General features: G+C 48.6%; 1 protein-coding gene across 1 annotated transcript in view; it reads left to right on the top strand.

Annotated features, from left to right (window-relative positions):
- Window positions 1–19,336, top strand: part of LOC139237852 (very-long-chain enoyl-CoA reductase-like) — a gene marked incomplete at its 5' end in the record, with an annotated part of 42,469 nt that extends 23,133 nt beyond the window's left edge. Inside the window, 5 exons of the mRNA XM_070867076.1 lie at window positions 4,111–4,154; window positions 5,118–5,175; window positions 15,542–15,630; window positions 16,717–16,762; window positions 18,677–19,336. Of these exons, the coding sequence (XP_070723177.1) occupies window positions 4,111–4,154; window positions 5,118–5,175; window positions 15,542–15,630; window positions 16,717–16,762; window positions 18,677–18,804 (365 nt within the window). The remainder of the gene's footprint in view (window positions 1–4,110; window positions 4,155–5,117; window positions 5,176–15,541; window positions 15,631–16,716; window positions 16,763–18,676) is intronic.
- Window positions 19,337–20,332: the final 996 nt, after the last annotated feature.

A 20,332-nucleotide genomic window follows, 5' to 3' on the forward strand; every position in this document is an offset into this window, starting at 1 on the left:
TCTTGTTATGCAAGGCCCCTTGGGGAAGAGTGACCATCATAATAAGATGGAGAGTAACGCAGTTAATTCAGAGACTAGGGTCCTGAACTTAAGGAAAGGTAACTTCGATGGTATGAGATGTGAATTGACTAGAATAGACTGGCGAGTGATATTTAAAGGGTTGACGGTGGATAGGCAATGGCAAACATTTAAAGATCACATGGATGAACTTCAACAAATGTACATCCCTGTCTGGAGTAAAAATAAAACGGGGAAGGTGGCTCAACCGTGGCTAACAAGGGAAATTAAGGATAGTGTTAGATCCAAGGAAGAGGCATATAAATTGGCCAGAAAAAGCAGCAAACCTGAGGACTGGGAGAAATTTAGAATTCAGCAGAGGAGGACAAAGGGTTTAATTAGGAGGGGAAAATAGAGTATGAGAGGAAGCTTGCTGGGAACATAAAAACTGACTGCAAAAGCTTCTATAGATATGTGAAGAGAAAAAGATTAGTAAAGACAACCGTAGGTACCTTGCAGTCAGATTAAGGTGAATTTATAATGGGAAACAAAGAAATGGCAGTCCAGTTGAACAAATACTTTGGTTCTGTCTTCACGAAGGAAGACACAAATAACCTTCCGGAAATACTAGGGGACCAAGGGTCTAGTGAGAAGGAGGAACTGAAGGAAATTCTTAGACGTGAAATTGTGTTAGGGAAATTGATGGGATTGAAGGCCGATAGTCTGCATCCCAGAGTATTTAAGGAAGTGGCCCTAGAAATAGTGGATGCATTGGGGATCATTTTCCAAGAGTCTATCGACTCTGGATCAGCTCCTATGGACTGGAGGGTAGCTAATGTAACCCCACTTTTTTAAAAAAGGAGGGAGAGAAAATGGGTAATTATAGACCGGTTAGCCTGACATCAGTAGTGGGGAAAATGTTAGAATCAATTATTAAAGATGAAATAGCAGTGCATTTGGAAAGCAGTGACAGGATCGGTCCAAGTAAGCATGGATTTATGAAAGGGAAATCCTGCTTGATAAATCTTCTGGAATTTTTTGAGTATGTAACCAGTAGAGTGGACAAGGGAGAACCAGTGAATGTGTGGTGTATTTGGACTTTCAAATGGCTTTTGACAAGGTCCCATACAAGAAATCGGTGTGCAAAATTAAAGCACGTGGTATTGGGGGTAATGTACTGACGTGGATAGAGAACTGGTTGGCAGTCGGGAAGCAGAGAGTTGGGATAAACGGGTCCTTTTCAGAATGGCAGGCAGTGACTAGTGAGGTGCCGCAGGGCTCAGTGCTGGGACCCCAGCTATTTACAATATACATTAATGATTTTAGATGAAGGAATTGAGTGTAATATATCCAAGTTTGCGGATGACACTAAGCTGGGTGGTGGTGTGAGCTGTGAGGAGGACGCTAGGAGGCTGCAGGGTGACTTGGACAGGTTAGGTGAGTGGGCAAATGCATGGCAGATGCAGTATAATGTGGATAAATGTGAGGTTATCCACTTTGGTGGCAAAAACATGAAGGCAGAATATTATCTGAATGGTGGCAGATTAGGAAAAGGGGAGGTGTAACGAGACCTGGGTGTCATGGTACATCAGTCATTGAAAGTTGGCATGCAGGTACAACAAGCGGTGAAGAAGGCAAATGGTATGTTGGCCTTTAGAGCTAGGGGATTTGGGTATAGGAGCAGGGAGGTCTTACTGTGGTTGTACAGGGCCTTAGTAAGGCCTCACCTGGAATATTGTGTTCAGTTTTGGTCTCCTAATCTGAGGAAGGACATTCTTGCTATTGAGGGAGTGCAGCGAAGGTTCACCAGACTGATTCCCGGGATGGCAGGACTGACATATGAGGAGAGACTGGATCAACTGGGCCTGTATTCACGAGTTTAGAAGGATGAGAGGGGATCTCATAGAAACATTTAAAATTCTGACGGGACTGGACAGGTTAGATGCAGGAAGAATCTTCCCGATGTTTGGGAAGTCCAGAACCAGGGGACATAATCTAAGGATAAGGGGTAAGCCATTTAGGACTGAGATGAGGAGAAACTTCTTGACTCACTGTGGAATTCCCTACCGCAGAGAGTAGTTGATGCCAGTTCATTAGATATATTCAAGAGGGAGTTGCATATGGCCGTTACGGCTAAAGGGATCAAGGGGTATGGAGAGAAAGCAGGAAAAGGGTACTGAGGTGAATGATCAGCCATGATATTGAATGGTGGTGCAGGCTCGAAGGGCGGAATGGTCTGCTCCTGCACCTATTTTCTATGTTTCTATGTCTCATTACATAGTACCAGATCTAAGATAGCCTGCTCCCTGGTTGGTTCCGCAATGTACTGTTCAAGGAAACTATCCCGGGTACACTCTATGAACTCTTCCTCCAAGCTACCTTGGCCAATTTGCTTTGTCCATTCAATATGAAGGTTAAAATTGCCCATGATTATTGCCGTTCCCTTTTTACAAGCCTCCATTATTTGTTCTTTTGTACTCCGTCCAACAGAGTAGGGGGCCTATAGACTAGGACCACCAGTGACTTTTTCCCCATTATTCCTTATCTCCACCCAAACTGATTCAACATCTTGATCTTCTGAGCCAGTATCATTTCTCACTAACTCACTGATCTCATCCTTTATTAACCGAGCTACCCCACCTCCTTTTCCTTTCAGGTTGTCCTTCCAAATTGTCAAATTACCCTGAATATTTAATTCCCAATCCTGGTCACCTTGCAACCACATCTCTGAGTTGGCTCGTTTGTATTTATTTTTGCTGTCAACTCATCTATTTTGTTACGAATCCTATGTGCATTCAGATAAAGAGCTTTTAAATTTGTTTCTTTACCATTTTTTTGCTGGTTTGACCCCACTTTCTGATTCACCTTTATGTTTATACATTCTGACCCTTCCTAGCACGCTCTGGTTTTAATTCCTCTCAGTGCTACCCTGATCTATTGCCTTCTCCTTATTCTTTGACTTTTTAAATTTTCCAATCCTGGTCACCTTGCTGTTCTCTGTTGCGTTTCCAGTAACACTGAGTGTATGAAAGTGGGTTGAGAGCAGGATCAAGCTGGTTGTGACGCTTTCAGTGGTCAAATAGCTTGGTACTCGCTGGCTGGGCTCACATGAAGAATGGCTGCTTAGGTGGAGGAAGGATTGAGTTGCTGCTGCCTTTTGAGGAGTTGCACCCCCGGTGCGAGTCGGTGCCTTCAGGAGGGGAGGAAAGAGAGAGCAGTATGGGATTAACAGGTATATTGGTGCAGTCGTGTGCTGCCTCAGAGGAGAGGGAGAAGGGTTTGGAGCCCCTTCGAGTCCTAAAATGCTGAGCTCCTTCAGCCATACAACCCTCTGAAAACTCTGCGTTCCTCTAACTCTGGCCTCTTGTGAATCCCCTACTCCCATCGCCCAACATTGGCCACGTTGTTGTAGATGGCTAAAGGCACAATAACTTGTATTTATATAGCACCTTTAATGTAGTAAAACGTCCCACGGTGCTCCACAGGAGTGTTATAAGTCATAAATTTGACACCAAGCTACATAAGAAATTATGGCAGATGACAAAAAACTTGGTCAAAGAGGTAGGTTTAAAGGAAAGGTTTTAGGGAGGCAAGAGAAGTGGAGAGGTTTAGGGAGGGAGTTCCAGAGCTTGGGGCCCAGGCAACAGAGGGCACAACCATCAGTGGTTGAGCGATTTATAATCAGGGATGCTCAAGAGACCCCAAAATCTGGAATTCCCTTCCTAAACCCCTCTCCCTTTCTCTCCTCTTTAAAGCACTTGGCCAGAGAGATTTTAATCATCTCTCCCCATAGCTCCTTCTTTGGCTTGATGTCCATTTTTTGTCTGATTACAATCCCGAGAAGTGCCTTGGTTCACTGCATTAAAGGTGTTGTATAAATTCAAAGGTACACTGGTTCCGGCTGTTTGCAACAGGTAAGGTCCTGGTTCCGGCTGTTTGCAACAGGTAAGGTCCTGGTTCCGGCTGTTTGCAACAGGTAAGGCCCTGGTTCCGGCTGTTTGAGGCCTCTGATGGTTATCAATCAACACCCTTTAAATGATCGTGGGGCAGTGGGGGATGAAGTCCCTTTTGGAGAATCGCACTGATAATCTGACTCTTTTTTTCCTGTTTCAGCTTATGGAGATAGACAAGTGAAAGTGGCCCTTGTCATATTCCTGGTGAGTTCCCTTTCCGCCGATATCTGGAAACTGCGGCTTGTTGTTTTATAAGTGAATGTTATTGAGGTGGTTTTGCTCTAGAGTTTTATACTGTTTATGTAGCCAGATCACGTGAGTTTTACAGGACTTCTCTTAATTATTTCCATTTTAATTTATTTTTCTTGCCTCCTTGAGTAAAGTGACCAAAGTAATTGTCTATCAACCTGATACTAACGTTTAGTTTGAGAACTCTGTTTCAGAGACAGCCCCACCGTTGGAGTGCATTTATTCATCGATCGTAAAGACCGACCCCGACTCCTCCCTGTTATGCAACGTGCGATCAAACGGATGGGGAGGGGCAATCCGGGGTGGGGAGGGGGTGGTGGTGTCCCAAGCCGCTCTTCCGCACCCCCTAGTGGCTGGACTTGGAGCAGTGCTAACCGGCGCTTCGGAGCGGGTTCCTGAGGAGGATGGCTGAGAGACACAGTCACTGACTGAAAGTAAAGGAGTAAACCCCTGGCCGATCTCCCACCTAGGAGGCTGCACTCACTGTGTCTGAACAGCACTGCATGCATAGATCGAGTTCCAGGGCACTTGCTGTACGCCTGAACTGTCGCTAAGATGTGGCACGGAGGGGGCCTCGGAAACATCGTATTGTGTAGAATTTACAGCACAGAAAGAGTTCGTTCGGTCCCACTGCTCCGTGCCGCTGTTTGTAGCCTCCTTCCACCCTACTTCATCTTCCCCCCCCCCCCCCCACCCCTATCGGCATATCCTAACCCATGTCACTGGTCTTTGATTCCCTTCCCACGCTCTGGTTACTGCCCCTCAGGCCGTGACGCTAATCCGGTATCGAGTGGCGGTGGAGCTGGTAGAACTTGCCGCGCTAGGCCGCTGTAACCGCTGGGGGCCGTACTCTCACCGGCCTCTTTCCTCCGCCAGCTCCTGCTGATCACATCTCCTCTTCCTTTTTCTTTCCTACAGTTCTGCCAGATCGGGAACTTCTCGATCCACGTCGCACTGAGGAACCTCCGGCCGCCAGGTGAGACAGTACATGACGTGTTGCCGCGTTAAACTGGTGACGGTGGTATTGTGGTCCTGTCACCGGACTATTAATCTAGAGGATGTGAGTTTATAATCCCACAACTTGCAGTTTGCAAATTCAGCTCCGTTTAAAGAATAAAAAGGTGATTTCGGTAAAAGTGTCCGTGTCAGATTGTCGTAAGAACCCAACTGGTTCACGAACGTCCTTTTTGGGGAGAAAAGCCTGCCGTCCTTACCCAGTCTTGGCCTATATGTGACTCCGATTATCCTGTGTACACCTGATGCCATGCCACCCTCCCCTTACACTTTATCCAATGAATGGCATGTTATGTCACTGTTACAACCAAGAAAAATTCCAGTAAACTTCTATATACTAGGGCCGAAATTGCCCCTTTTATTTTTTTTAAGGCCCATGACTGCCTTTAAGAGGCTGTAGGGGGAGGGAATGCCTTTCCAACCGGGGGCAGGTGGATGATACAACCCACGAGGAATTGTCCCCGGGCCAGGGGCGATGGAAACACGAGCAAGGAACTGACAATGTAATGCTGTAGACTAATAACGGGAGAATTGATCCAGGAGCTGCTAATATACCCTGTTTTAAAAAAATAAGTTTGATCAATGAGGCACGCTCTCTTATAATTTATTAAGATAAAAATGATGTGGATGATGCAAATACCTAATCCGGAGTCCAGAATTGTAGACAGAATGAAAGATATTGAGAGGAAGCATCCATTGTATGTTTTGGATACAAAGCCTCCAGAGACAGTCTGTCAAGGTCACTGACCTAACACAGCACACTACTGTATGGAATGGCCGACCAGTAAGTATGGACACGTCGTCCGCTTACCATGAACCAGTTACAATTTTAATTAGTACGCGAGACACAGCTTCTGTACTGATTTACAACAACAACAACTTGCGCTGATGTAGCACCTTTTAACATAGTAAAACATCCCAAGGCACTTCTGTGATCAGACAAAATTTGACACCGAGTTACGTCAGGAGATATTGGGACAGGTGACCGAAAGCTTGGTCAAAGAGGTGGGTTTTAAGGAACCTCTTTAAAGGAGGAGAGAGACACGGAGAGGTTTAGGGAGTGAATTCCAGAGCTTGGGGCCTAGCCAGCTGAAGGCACGGTCGCCAATGGTGAAGGGAGTGGGGGACAAACGAGGTCAGAATTGGAGAAACGCAGAGGTGATAGGAGGGTTGTAGGGCTGGAAGAGGTTACAGAGATGGGGAGGGTCGAAGCCATGGAGGGATTTGAACACCTGGTCATCCAGATCGAGCAACCTGTGTCTCACGGGTGACCAGTTGCTATTTTGAAATTCGGTACGAAAGCTGGGTCTGATTTTTAAACCCCTGAAAGAGAGGCAAGTCCTTCCCTGTCTCGATGGAGGACGTAAATACTGGTGTCATCGCAGGGCAGTCCCTACACCACGGTGAGATGGGAAGAAGGGAGCAAATACCCAAGGGAAAATAGGGTGTAACCCTCATGAAGAAAAGGCAGTATTGTATCTCGGAGAGTGTGCAGCAGCCTTTCCTTTTCAGTGCGAGGTGGGTGTGTGTCTCTGAGGGGGCACATAGACATGGACGTAGAAAATAGGAGCAGGAGTAGGCCATTCGGCCCTTCGAGTATGTACCACCATTCAATATGATCATGGCTGAACCTCTATCTCAACACCATATTCCCGCTTTTTCCCCATACCCCTTGATGTCTTTTGTGTCTAGAAATCTATCTATCTCCCTCTGTGACTTAGCCTCCACAGCCTTCTGTGGCAGAGAATTCCACAGGTTCACCACCCTCTGAGTGAAAAAGTTTCTCCTCATCTCGGTCCCAAATTTCCTACCCCGTATCCTGAGACAGTGACCCCTTGTTCTAGACTTCCCAGCCAGGGGAAACATCCTCCCCGCATCCAGTCTATCCAACCCCGTCAGAATTTTATACGTTTCAATGAGATCCCCTCTCATTCTTCTAAACTCCAGTCGACCCAATCTCTCCTCATACGACAGTCCTGCCATCCCAGGAATCAGTCTGGTGAACCTTCGCTGCACTCCCCCTATGCACAAAACCGACTCCGAGTGTGTTGGGAGGAAAGCACAGCACTGTCACACCAAGCGAAGGCCCATATGCAGATTTTGGTGCCAGCTTTAAGCTCTGGCGGTTTCGTAACTCGATCTCCTGCTCTAATTAAAGCTAATTTGTTTATAATTAATCCCTGGCCCGGTTGAGTGTCACGAATTCTGATGCCGAGGATTCTGGAGCATTTACTTATCCAAACGAGCGGCGTATTCCTTTCAAACAGGTGGCCTGTTGACAGCCCGATAACAGCAGGCAGTACTCGATTAACCCCTCGGGTGCCGCGCTGCATTCTGAGTGGCTGCAACCCCTACCCCTTGAATATCGGCACGGGAGAGTCTCTGCAAAATGAATATTCTGGGACACTTGCTGTCTCAACCGTTCAAACTGGTTATCTCCTCCCGGGTTTGTTTCTAGAGGAATTGAACTAAAAAGCAGAGAAGTTATGTTAAACTTGTATAGAACCTTGGTTAGACCACACTTGGAATACCGTGCACAGTTCAGGTCTCAATATTACAAAAAGAATATAGAAGCACTGGAGTGCATAAGAGATTTGCAAGAATTATACCAGAACTGAGGGGTTCTAAATATCAGGACAGACTGAACAGGCTGGGGTGCTCTTCGCTAGGAAGCAGAGGCCGAGGGCTGACCTGATAGAGGTCTTTAATAGTGTAGACATAGAGAAGATCTTTCCACTTGTGGGGGATCCAAAGCTAGGAGTTATAAATATAAGATAGTCACGAATAAATGTAATAAATTCAGGAGAAACTTCAGGGAGGTGGGAATGTGGAACATAAGAAATAGGAGTAGGCCACCTGGCCCCTCGAGCTTGCTGCACCATTCAATAAGATCATAGCTGATCTGATCATGGGCTCAGCTCCACTTCCCTGCCCGCTCCCCATAATCCTTTACTCCCTTATCACTCAAAAATCTGTCTATCTCTGCCTTAAATATATTCAATGACCCAGCCTCCACAGCTCTCTGGGGCAGAGAATGCCACAGATTTACAACCCTCTAAGAAATTCCTCCTCATCTCAGTTTTAAATGAACTCTACCACCGGGAGTAGTTGAGGCAAATAGCATAGAGGCATTAAAAGGGAGGCTAGGGTTCGATGAAGTAGGGTGTGCAGCATAAACACAGACCAGTTGGGCCGAATGGCCTGTTTCTGTGCTGTAAATTCAACGTCTAAAACAGTGAATAATGTCTTTCAAACGCCCTGTGTTTTATACGTGTGTGTAATTCCCTCCCTCCCCACAGTGCCCCAATGGCTCCCTGATTGAATGCATCACGGGGTACTGGCCCACAGGAGCCAGGAAGGGCCCCCAGGTTGGATTGCCGAGTCTGTGCTGCGAGCTGATCTCGGCCTGTGGGAGCCGCAGTGCTGCCCCACTGCTCGCCGCCTCCTCCAATCACTGGGGTTTCTTCCTGTGCAGACTCCGCCCTGAGCCTTGCAGCCGAATGTAACCGTGTTTGGCACTCCCAAACAGCTGGGATAACTCGCTCGCTGACCTTCGGGCCAATTGGGAGCGAGCGGGCCATTCCAGTGTTTTGCCGACAGGAAGTGCTGATTACAGTGCGGACACGACTGCTGCCAACGAACAGGAAGTAATTGCGCATGCGCCGTTCCAGTAGGTTTTTTGGTTTGTCGTCGGACTGCCCAAAATGAGGAATAAAGGAGCGGGTTAAAAAAAACTATGGCAGCTGGTCATAATCCCACCATTCACACCCTATCTCCACTAATGTTTTTCTAACCCCTGGCATTACCATTTGAATTCGGCCCATCATCCCTTGTGTCTCTCTAATCTCTCCTGCCTTCCACCCTATCACAGACCTTCCCTTTTGTTCTTTCCTCCCCTCCCCCTTTCAGTGCTCCTTAAGAATGTTCTTTTCAAACACTCTCCGGTTCTGACGAAGGGTCATCGAAACGTTAACTCTGCTTCCTCCAACAGATGCTGCCTGACCCGCTGAGATTTCCAGTGTTTTCTGTTTTTATCCCAGATTCCAGCATCCGCAGTATTTTGCTTTTATTTATTATATATTTTTTTTTAAAACTTGTTCGTTTGTAGTTTAATTTATGAATTGTAGAATTTATTCAGGTACGAGCCACTTGTTTGAAAGGGGATTGTGATCTGCCTCAGTGTTTCTGATCAGACAGTTCCTCGAACAGCTCCCGTGTTGACGAATGATAAAATAGGTTAACTGTTTTTAAATTGACAATGTGGGGTGAAGAGCCAATATAGCAGAGGTTGAGAAGGAACGGGAAGGCTAGGTAATTGTGAGGTGACATCAAGCTTGGCTTTTAAACCCCTGTAGATTGTCGGAGGGAGGGAAGATTGAGGGAGGGAATGAGTTCCAGAGGTTTGAGGTCCCAGGAACATACAGATCAGTGCAGGAGAGAGATGGTACCAATTACTGAGCCTTTTAAAATGGTTTTCTGCCGAGCTCGGGCGGTTGGGAGCTCCCGACTGCAGAGCCACACGAGCCGCGTGAACGTTTGTTTTATATTTGCGCTGCTTCTGGTCTGTTAGGAGCCACCCTGTCACCATGCAGGGCCGCTGCACAGTAACGGTGCAGCCACGGAGAGTGCTGACCACCTCCCCAAGAGACCTCCAGTTCTCAGTCTGTATCCACAGGGTACCTCTCCCTCCCATCGAGAGCCTCTGTCTCCAACTGTGCGCGCACCCTTCTTTACCCCTACTGTCGAATTCCCCGGGATGTTCTTCTATATAAAATGCTTCTTCGTGTACAGGAGATTGAGGCTAGAAATAGCATCCTCTTTGTGCACTCACAAACCAGACAGAGAGCTGGAGGTCTCTTGGGGAGGTGGTCAGTACTCCCCGTGGCTGCACTGTTACCATGCAGTGGCCTTGCACGGTGACGGGGTGACTCCTGACAACGGACCAGAAGCAGCGCAAATATAAAACAAACGTTCACAGCGGCTCGTGTGGCTCCGCAGTCGGGAGCTCCCAACCGCCCGAGCTCGGCAGAAAACCATTTTAAAAGGCTCAGTAATTAGCATCATCTCTCTCCTGCACTGATCTGTACGTTCCTGGGACCTTTATAGACCTCGAACTCATTCCCTCCCTCAATATTCAGAACTGCCTGAGAAGGGGAAATTCATTTAATTTTGCTAATTTACGTTCAATTGTGTAGAATTTTACAGCACAAACAGGCCATTCGGTCCAACTGGTCCGTGCCAGTGTTTATGTTCCACACCAGCCGCCTCCCACCTTATTTCATCTCCACCCATCAGCGTATCCCTCTATTCCTTTCTCCCTCGTATTTATTGAGCTTCCCCTTAAATGCATCCATGCTGTTCGCCTCAACCACTCCCTGTGGTAGCGAGTTCCACATTCTCACCGCTCTCTGGTTAAAGAAGTTTCTCCTGAATTCCTTATTGGATTTGTTAGTGACTATCTTATATTTATGGCCCCTAGTTCTGGTCTCCCACAAGTAGAAACATCATCTCTGTCTATCCTATCCACACCCCTTTTATAATAACGACCTCCATCAGCTTACCCCTCAGCCTCCTCTTTTCAAGAGGAAAGGGCCCCAGCCTGTTAGACCTTTCCTGTTGGGTATAACCTCGCAGTTCTGGTATCATCCTTGTAAATATTTTTGAGACCGTCTCCAGTGCGCCTCTCTCCTTTTTATAATATGGAAACTAGAAGTGTCTTGCTCTTAAACAAATATTAAGTAGCTTGATTTGTGACCGAGCCCTGATCAGCTTGCCATGTGACCGAGCATCGCGATTATTATCATCAAAGGCCGTTGTGGGATCACGGTGGAAGTGAGCTGGTTTCCGGGCCTGTTGTCCTACTGCAAGTGGTGTAGGTCTCTCCATTCCTTCGCCTTCTCCCCCCCCCCGCCCCCCATATTGGGCCCACTGCTGGCCCACAGATTAGAATCATAGAAGGTTCCAGCACGGCAGAAGGCCATTCGGCCCGTCGATCCCCTGCCGACTCTCAGCCAGTCCCACTCCCTCGCCCTTTCCCCGTAGCCCTGCAAATGTAACTCTTTCAGGTACTTATCCAACTCCCTTTTGAAAGCCACGATCGAGTCTGCCTCCACCACCCTCTCCGGCAGCGCATTCCAGATCCTAACCACTCGCTGCGTGAAAAAGTTTTTTCTAATGTCCCCTTTTGTTCTTCTGCCAATCACCTTAAATCTGTGTCCTCTGGTTCTCCACCCTTCCACCAATGGGAACAGTTTCTCTCTATCTACTCTGCCCAGACCCCTCATGATTTTGAACAGCTCGATCAAATCTCCTCTCAACCTTCTCTGCTCCACGGAGAACAAGCCTAGCTTCTCCAGTCTGTCCACGTGACTGAAGTCCCTCATCCCTGGAACCATTCTTGTAAATCTTTTCTGCACCTTCTCTAAGGCCTTTACATCCTTCCTAAAGTGTGGTGCCCAGAATTGGACACAATACTCCAGTTGGGGTCAGACCAGTGTTTTATACGGGTTCATCATCATTTCCTCACTTTTGTACTTTATCCCTGTTATCTATGAAGCCCAGGATCCCGTAAGCTATTTAACTACATTCTCAACCTTTCGTGAAACCAGTTAACTAGACACTTCAGTCAGTCAGCAAATGTTCTCCTTGCTCGTAGATCACCACAGCCTCAGGAATGTCAAACCTTTGCCATCACTATTTCAGTGCTTCGACTGCCGTAGATGGTGCAGTCCCCCGGTTAATGAGACAACAGCAGCAGCCAGAAATTATGGCTGAGAAAGCAGACCAGCCGTCCTCTTTCCCCACAACACTCGCCTGTCAACATGCTGTCAGTTCGCTCTCTCCAATACCCCCCCCACACACACACAAATCTAGGCAGACACTCTAGTGCAGTGCTCAGGGAGGTGCCGTCTTTCGGATGAGATGTTAAACCGAGGCCTCGTCTGCTCTCTCTCGCTCTTGCTCTCGAGTGGACGTAAAAGATCCCACGGCACTATTTCGAAGAAGAGCAGGGGAGTTATCCCCGGTGTCCTGGCCAATATTTTTCCCTCAATCAACAATAAAAAAGCAGATTATCGGGTCATTATCACATTGCTGTTTGTGGGAGCTTGCTGTGCGCAAATTGGCTGCCGCATTTCCCACATTACAACGGTGATTACACTTTAAAAGTACTTCATGGGCTGTAACACGCTTCGAGACGTCCGGTGGTTGTGAAAGGTGCTATATAAATGTAAATCTTTTCGCTAATAATTCCAGGCTGAGCGTTCTTTATGAATAAAGAAATTGTTTTGTTTTGTGACCCCTGGTTGTACCATCCTGAAGTGATATTCCAGGTTCATTTATCTGTATATTTAAAATGTTAATGTCTCGATGGGGCAGTCTGTAGTGTTCTTTCTTCATAACTCTCCCCCTATTTGCTCCTCTCTCCGGTTGGGGTGAAGTGTAGAATGTTTCGATGCGAGGGGTGTCGCAGTTGTGTGGGCCGGACTGGTTGGGCTGGGTGCTCTTTGCCTTTCCGCCATTGTTCATAGGTTTATATGTAACCTTTAGGGCTGCTGACCGAGGGCTGAGCGGCTCTTTGTCGGCCGGCACGGACACGATGGGCCGTAACGGCCTCCTCCTGCGCTGTAAATTTCTGTTTCTCTCTACTCCCAATGCACCCACATCCCTTTGGAAGTGTGCTGACCAGATACAGGCCCAAGTGAGATCGGTCCAGTGTGTTCTAAAACCTCAGCAACACCTCCTGTAGACTCTCCTAACTTTATAACCCGACATTCTGTTGGGTTTTTAAACATTGCTTCAGCATTTTAAAAGTTTACTGTTCACTCTCAAGTGCCAGATGCCGATTCTCTTCCATTTAACGTTTTTGCCTGTATTAAACATTGTCTGCCCTGTTGCATAGCTGATCTATCTTGGCAGTTATATCCGTGTACAGTGCTCTGAGATGTCTCTATGTAATAAGCACACTCGAAGTACAAATGTTGTAAGCCTTTTTGCAAATTTAACTGCCTCTAATGCTGTCCCTATTCTATTTTAGTGTTATCTGAGAATTAAATAGTTGCAACAGTCAGCAATGCACTGACCCTGCAGATTGCCCAATCAACACTTTCCCTTCTCCTCCTCCATCCCACTCTCCTTGTCTCAGGAACGATATACTTGCCTTGGAGGCAGTACAACAGAGGTTCACTAGATTGATTCCTGGGGTGAGAGGGCTGCCTTGTGAGGAGAGATTGTGTAGAATGGGCCGATACTCTCTGGAGTTTAGAAGAATGAGAGGTGATCTTATTGAAACATACACGATTCTGAAGGGGGATTGAAAGGGTAGATGCTGAGAGGTTGTTTCCCATAAGAACATAAGAAATAGGAGCAGGAGTCGGCCATACAGCCCCTCGAGCCTGCTCCGCCATTCAATAAGATCATGGCTGATCTGATCATGGACTCGGCTCCACTTCCCCGCCCGCTCCCCATAACCCTTGACTCCCTTATCGCTCAAAAATCCACCTATCTCTGCCTTAAATATATTCAATGACCCAGCCTCCACAGCTCTCTGGGGCAGAGAATTCCACAGATTTACAACCCTCTGAGAGAAGAAATTTCTCCTCATCTCAGTTTTAAATGGGCGGCCCCTTATTCTGAGACTATGTCCCCTAGTTTTAGTTTTCCCCTATAAGTGGAAATATCCTCTCTGCAGCCAGCCCTCCCCTGGCTGCAGTGCCTAGAACTAGGGAGCACAGTCTCAGGCTAAGGGGTCGGTCATTTAAAACCGAGATGAGGAATTTCTTCACTCGGAAGCATCTTTGGAATTCTGTGCCCCTGAGGGCTGTGGATGCTGAGTCTCTGAATAATACCCAAGGCTGAGATCGATAGATTTTTGGAGTCTGGGGGAATCGAGGGATATGGAGATCGGGCAGAAAAATGGAGTTGAGGTCGTTGATCAGCCATGATCTTATTGAATGGCGGAGCAGGCTCGAGGGGCCTTATGGTCTACTCCTGCTCCTATTTCTTATCTTATGTTCTCTCTTTTGAACAAACTTCCTATCCATCGCCGTGACCAATATTGCCTCTAATATTTTTATTCATGCTTGGTCCCTTTAAATTCACTGCGTAATATCTTCTAGCGGAACAGCTTGTGAGTGGCCTCCGCAGGCCCTCCCGATTGATGCCCTCCCGCGCACCTTAGTGGGAACATTGCCCATGATCCACCAGGGACTCCTGTAGCTTATAGTTTGAGAAGCCTTTCATGTGGAACTTTGGTCAAACGTTTTCTGGCAATCCAATCATCATCATCATCATAGGCAGTCCCTCGGAATCGAGGAAGACTTGCTTCCACTCTTTAAAATGAGTCCTTGGGTGACTGAACAGTCCAATACGAGAGCCACAGTCCCTGTCACAGGTGGGACAGACAGTCGTTGAGGGAAGGGGAGAGTGGGACTGGTTTTCCGCTGCCTGCGCTTGATTTCTGCACGCTCTCGGCGACGAGACTCGGAGCTCAGCGCCCTCCCGGATGCACTTCCTCCACATAGGGCGGTCTTTGGCCAGGGGCTCCCAGGTGTCAGTGGGGATGTTGCACTTTATCAAGGAGGCTTTGAGGGTGTTCCTGTAACGTTTCCTCTGCCCACCTGGGGCTCGTTTGCTGTGAAGGAGTTCCGAGTAGAGCGCTTGCTTTGGGAGTCTCGTGTCTGGCATGTGAACTGTGTGGCCTGCCCAGCGGAGCTGATCGAGTGTAGTCAGTGCTTTAATGCTGGGGATGTTGGCCTGGTCGAGGACGCTAACGTTGGTGCATCTGCCCTCCCAGGGGATTTATAATAAAGCAATATTGGAGGCAGTTCCACTATCTCCTGTACTTTTCAAAAGATGTTGAGGGGGTTTATGACAGGAGCTGTCCTCCCACATTATTAAGAAAGACTTGCATTTATCATCGGCAGTCCCTCGAATTGAGGATGACTTGCTTCCACGCCAAAAAAAGAGATGAGTTCACAGGTGTTTCAATGAAGGACCTAATATTCCGGATCCCGAACTACATGTTGAAGGGTGGAAGATGCCTGTGCGTGGATTTTTTCAACGTGTTGTGGCCGTTGCACACCAGCCACCACACGGGCTTGACCGAGCAAGGTCTTGGTCCAGTGGCAAGGATTATCCAAGATGACTGGGAACCTGCTCTGCTGCACGGGCCTAGTGCGCGCACATATCGCAGTGTGGGCTGCGCAGTATGCTTGCATTTATATAGTATCTTTCACGACCTCAGGATGTCCCAAAGCGCTTTGCAGCCAATGCAGGCGTCATGAACACAGTTGAAATCATTGCATCTTCTTTCTCCTCTCTCCCTCCAGGCTCCAAGGCGCGCAGGATTCCTTTCCCAACGAAGAACCCCTTTACCTGGCTGTTCCTCTTGGTATCTTGTCCTAACTATACGTATGAGGTAAGTCCCCTGCCACTACACTGAACTCATCGCTGCCATCTGCTGGTCAGTTGCTGCTTGGCACCCGGGCTGGACTGAGTACCTCACTGCTTTAGTTATGTATTTTAAAAAATATCCTCGCATAGAGAACGGACAGAGACGCAGACACGTGCATACGGACAAACAGAGGCGCAGACATGCACTCACATGAACAGACACGCGCGCGCAGATCGAGACACAGACTGACGCGTGCACAGACAGACCGAGACACAGACAGACAGAGACATGGACAGACAGACAGACCTGTGAGCGGAGTGCCTGCTGCTGAATTTGCCACCTTGAAATATTTCAGCTCGCGATCTGAGCAAAGCCAAACATTCTCCCCAGCCTTTTGCTGACAGGTGTCCCAGTTTGCACTGATGGGGAAATGATGTAATATTTCCTGTTACCGCAACGTGAGACCGATTTTATTTTAAATGATCCCCGCGTTTATTTTCAGTCTATCGGCAGCTGCTGACTGGAGATAATGTGACTGCAGGCTCTGGGTGAAAAGGCTGCGGGTGACCTAATGTGCCGGTGATTTTGTGCTCTGCCGCCACCGAGGGGAATCCCAGGGTTTGAATCTCTGTCGCTCATCTCTCGGAACCCTGGGGAGTGCAGCTACTGATCTGATCCAGTGTGAAACACGTCAACGTATCTGAACGCTCGGGAGACGCAATTTCCGAGAGTCTTTACAAATGAAATCCATGTGTTTCTCGTATCTTCCCTTGGCCAGCAGTGTGAAGTGGTGGAAGAGTTCGCAGGCTGATTGACGGGCCAAACTTGACGTGAACACTCCTTCCATGGCCGTGACCAATGTTCCCCGTAATTTCTGTTTGGGTGCGCGGCCCCTTTAAGGGGCTGTGAGGTTTGTCCGATTTAAAAGCCAGTGGGCTGGCTGCAGGGAGCTGTGCAGCCCGCAGCTTAAAGGGAACATGGCCGCAACCATCTTCACACCCGCCAATGGGTTGATTAGTTACGGCGCGCGGGTTTAAGGGACTTCTGGTGAAGATACAGCATCCGACGTGAATGAGTAATGTGTAGCTCACTCTCCCTCTCTCTCTGCAGGTGGGGTCTTGGATTGGCTTCACTATAATGACCCAGTGTCTCCCAGGTAAGGTCACGCCTCGATGAGTGACTGCTCCTTCTGTACAACACACAGCCACGGAGTCCCAGGGCTGTCCTGGGTGCTCCACTAGTCTCTGTGTACCCAGGTTAGAGGGGGGTATACAGGCACGGGGTTCCTGCTCCGGGTCAATATCCAGAGACTCCCGCTGGGAAATGTGGATGCGGGAATGTCGGGCAAGGCTGGGAAACCGACTCTGGTTTTTCTCCTCGTGAAAGAGCCTAAAGGAGGGCAGCATTATTATACCTCCCTGCCCAGCAAGACACTGGCGACAGAGCGGAGTGTGGCCTTTAGTGGTCGTGTCCTGTGGTTTGTATCCTGAAAATGGCATCATTGGATAACTGGATTCTCCCGTACAGTGTTGGTTGGGTCTCATTGCCCGTCTCCAAATCTATCGGAACAGTTTGAGCCTGGCTGTGACTTGTCTCAAAAGTGTTGAAGTCCAGCGAGGAGAAGCTTTGGATGGGAACATTATTGGAAGCTGTTTGTGGTGGAGGTGGGGTGAGATACTGGACTCGGCCAATTCATCGCCAGAAACTGCCTTTAACTGCTCCCTATTGCGCTCTCACTCTACTTCCCCCAACCTCCTAGTATCACCCCCGTGGACCACTGCAACACTGAAAATACAGTGTCCCCAGGGCAAGGGAACAGCTGGTGTCGAAGAAGTTTGTGAGCCCCTCGTACGTACTTTTTCTCTTTTTTTCTCTTTTTCTCTCCTTACTCTTTCATAAGAACATAAGAAATAGGAGCAGGAGTAGGCCATCTAGCCCCTCGAGCCTGCTCCGCCATTCAATAAGATCATGGCTGATCTGATCATGGACTCAGCTCCATTTCCCTGCCCGCTCCCCATAACCCCTTATTTCCTTATTGGTTAAGAAACTATCTATCTCTGTCTTAAATATATTCAATGTCCCAGCTTTCACAGCTCTCTGAGGCAGCGAATTCCACAGATTTACAACCCTCTGAGAAGAAATTCCTCTTCTCCGTTTTAAAGTTTCTTCTCTTCTCCTCTCATCATTCTCACCACCTCCTGTGGTTACTGTGCAGGGCAGAAATTGCAGCGATCGAGAGGGTAGAAGGTGTAGGGGCAGTGACCATGCTGGGGTTACCGCTGAGTAGTTTGGATCCAATCTGTTCAGCTTCCTTCATATTGTACTAGCAAAGCAAATCAAACGTCAATATCCAAGTTGGATATTCAGGCCAAAGCCTCCGGTGTAACAGCGTGGATATCTTGTAGTCTGCCTGTGAATGTCCTCTGAGGGCAGTGCTCGATGATGTGCTCCAGGGTCTGATTAGGAGCTCCACAGTCACATGATGGGGATGCTTCAATCTTCCACCTGTGGAGAAGGAGGCAGCATCTACCATGACCGGTTCTGAGGCGGTTGATGGTTGTCACTGTTTGCGAGGAAGGTTTGATCCTTCAGGCTGTACTGTGGGGTCCTCTATATAAGGAATCCATTCCGTATGTCGCAGTTCTTCCAAGCATTTCGCCATCGGTCATCAAGGCTGAGGAGATCGCTGAAGGGCTTCAGCAATGGTCCAAAACGGCCTCCTAGATTTGAGACGGGTTGGTGGTAGGTTGTTCAAGTCGACCTGGATCGGCAGGTCTTTGCTGGTGTAGCGGTTATATTCTCTGGAGACTGCATATTCGCGGTGTAGGTGTGGTGGTGCGATGTTTGCAAGCACGGGCAGCCAAGGTGTTGGTGACGATAAAAGCGTACCGGTGATGCAATCTGTGCCCCGGTGGATGGGTTTAGTGCCGGGCGGTGAGACAGTGGTGGACCCGGGCTGAGGGGGACCGGACTGTCTGGTGCGTGCGGTATAAGGGCATTACTGGGTCTGGCGGGAGGGACTTTGATCCTGCTTTTGTTAAAGGTTTCATTCTCTCCCTCCTTTTTCCAGTGGCGTTGTTTACGTTGGTTGGCTTCATCCAGATGGCGATCTGGGCAAATGGGAAGCATCGCAGTTACCTGAAGGACTTCCGTGACTACCCGCCTCTGCGTACCCCGATCGTTCCCTTCTTCTTGTAAAGCACGGACTCCGTGAGCCGGGGTGGACCCGGGAATTGTGACCCCTCCCCCCTCCCCCAATGTCTGTCTGTGTCTCTCCTGCAGTAAACCAATCACAAGCTTCTGCAGAGTTGTGTGATTATACCGTCCTGTGCTGCCGTCGTGTTCGTGTGACTGAAACACCCCCCCGGGGGGCAAACCTGCCCCTTTTATACAGAGAGTAAAGGTGGGGAAAATACTGGGAGTTTCATCCCAGCCTCTTCTCTTTGGATGCTGTGTATTTCCTGATTTTAGCTCTGCTCCCCCGAGCACCAGTTACCCAGATCCATACGGGGCAGGACAGTCGGACCATGGTGGGGGCGGGGGCTATAAATTGGTCTCGGGTCCGGGTGCAAAATGGGCTGCTGATTCGCTATGGCTCAAGACTAGCTTATACCCCAACACCCCCCCATATGGTACTCCCCATTCCTGCCCTCTACTTCCTTCCACCCTTTCTCCTCCCCATGTTGGCATTGGAATAGTGTAATTGCTGTGGTGAGCAGGGGGTGGGGGCAAGGGGTAAGTAGTGGGGGTGGGGGGGGGCGGGCAAGAGGTGAGCGGGATGAGGGGGGCAGAGAGTGAACGTGGGGGGGGGGGCAGGTTTCATCGCACACCTTTTCCAATGGGGTAATGTAGAGGGAGCTTTACTCTGTATCTAACCCGTGCTGTACCTGCCCTGGGAGTGTTTGATGGGACAGTGTAGAGGGAGCTTTACTCTGTATCTAACCCATGCTGTACCTGCCCTGGGGGTGTGTGATGGGACAGTGTAGAGCTTTACTCTGTATCTAACCCATGCTGTACCTGCCCTGGGGGTGTGTGATGGGACAGTGTAGAGCTTTACTCTGTATCTAACCTATGCTGTACTTGTCCTGGGAGTGTTTGATGGGACAGTGTAGAGGAAGCTTTACTCTGTATCTAACCTGTGCTGTACCTGTCCTGGGAGTGTTTGATGGAACAGTGTAGAGGGAGCTTTACTCTGTATCTAACCCCGTGCTGTACCTGCCCTGGGAGTGTGTGATGGGACAGTGTAGAGGGAGCTTTACTCTGTATCTAACCCGTGCTGTACCTGCCCTGGGGGTGTGTGATGGGACAGTGTAGAAGGAGCTTTACTCTGTATCTAACCCATGCTGTACCTGCCCTGGGAGTGTGTGATGGGAAAGGCCTTGACTATTGGCCATGAGACTTGTGCAGTCGACCTGTAGCGTAGTCGGATGCTATCTGCTTCAGGGCAGGAGAGGGGGGAGACCCCGGGGGCTCTGTACCCAATTTAATTACAGGGCTGTGAACAGCTCTCTCTCACTGTCCGCCCCAGTCTCTTGGGTGTTGTTTCCACCCCTCACCCATACTTTTGTTTCAACGTGCGATAAACTGAAGAGGAGCTTGTGACCGCCTCTCCTCCTGGAGCAGGCAATGAACAAAACCAAAGCAGGCCTCAGCACTGAATGTCGGCAGACTCCAATTATCGGTCCTGCTTTGGATATGCACTGATTCAACGGGTGACAGAGAATGG

This window comes from Pristiophorus japonicus, chromosome 24, assembly GCF_044704955.1.
Source record: "Pristiophorus japonicus isolate sPriJap1 chromosome 24, sPriJap1.hap1, whole genome shotgun sequence".
Classification (NCBI taxonomy): Eukaryota; Metazoa; Chordata; class Chondrichthyes; family Pristiophoridae; genus Pristiophorus; species Pristiophorus japonicus.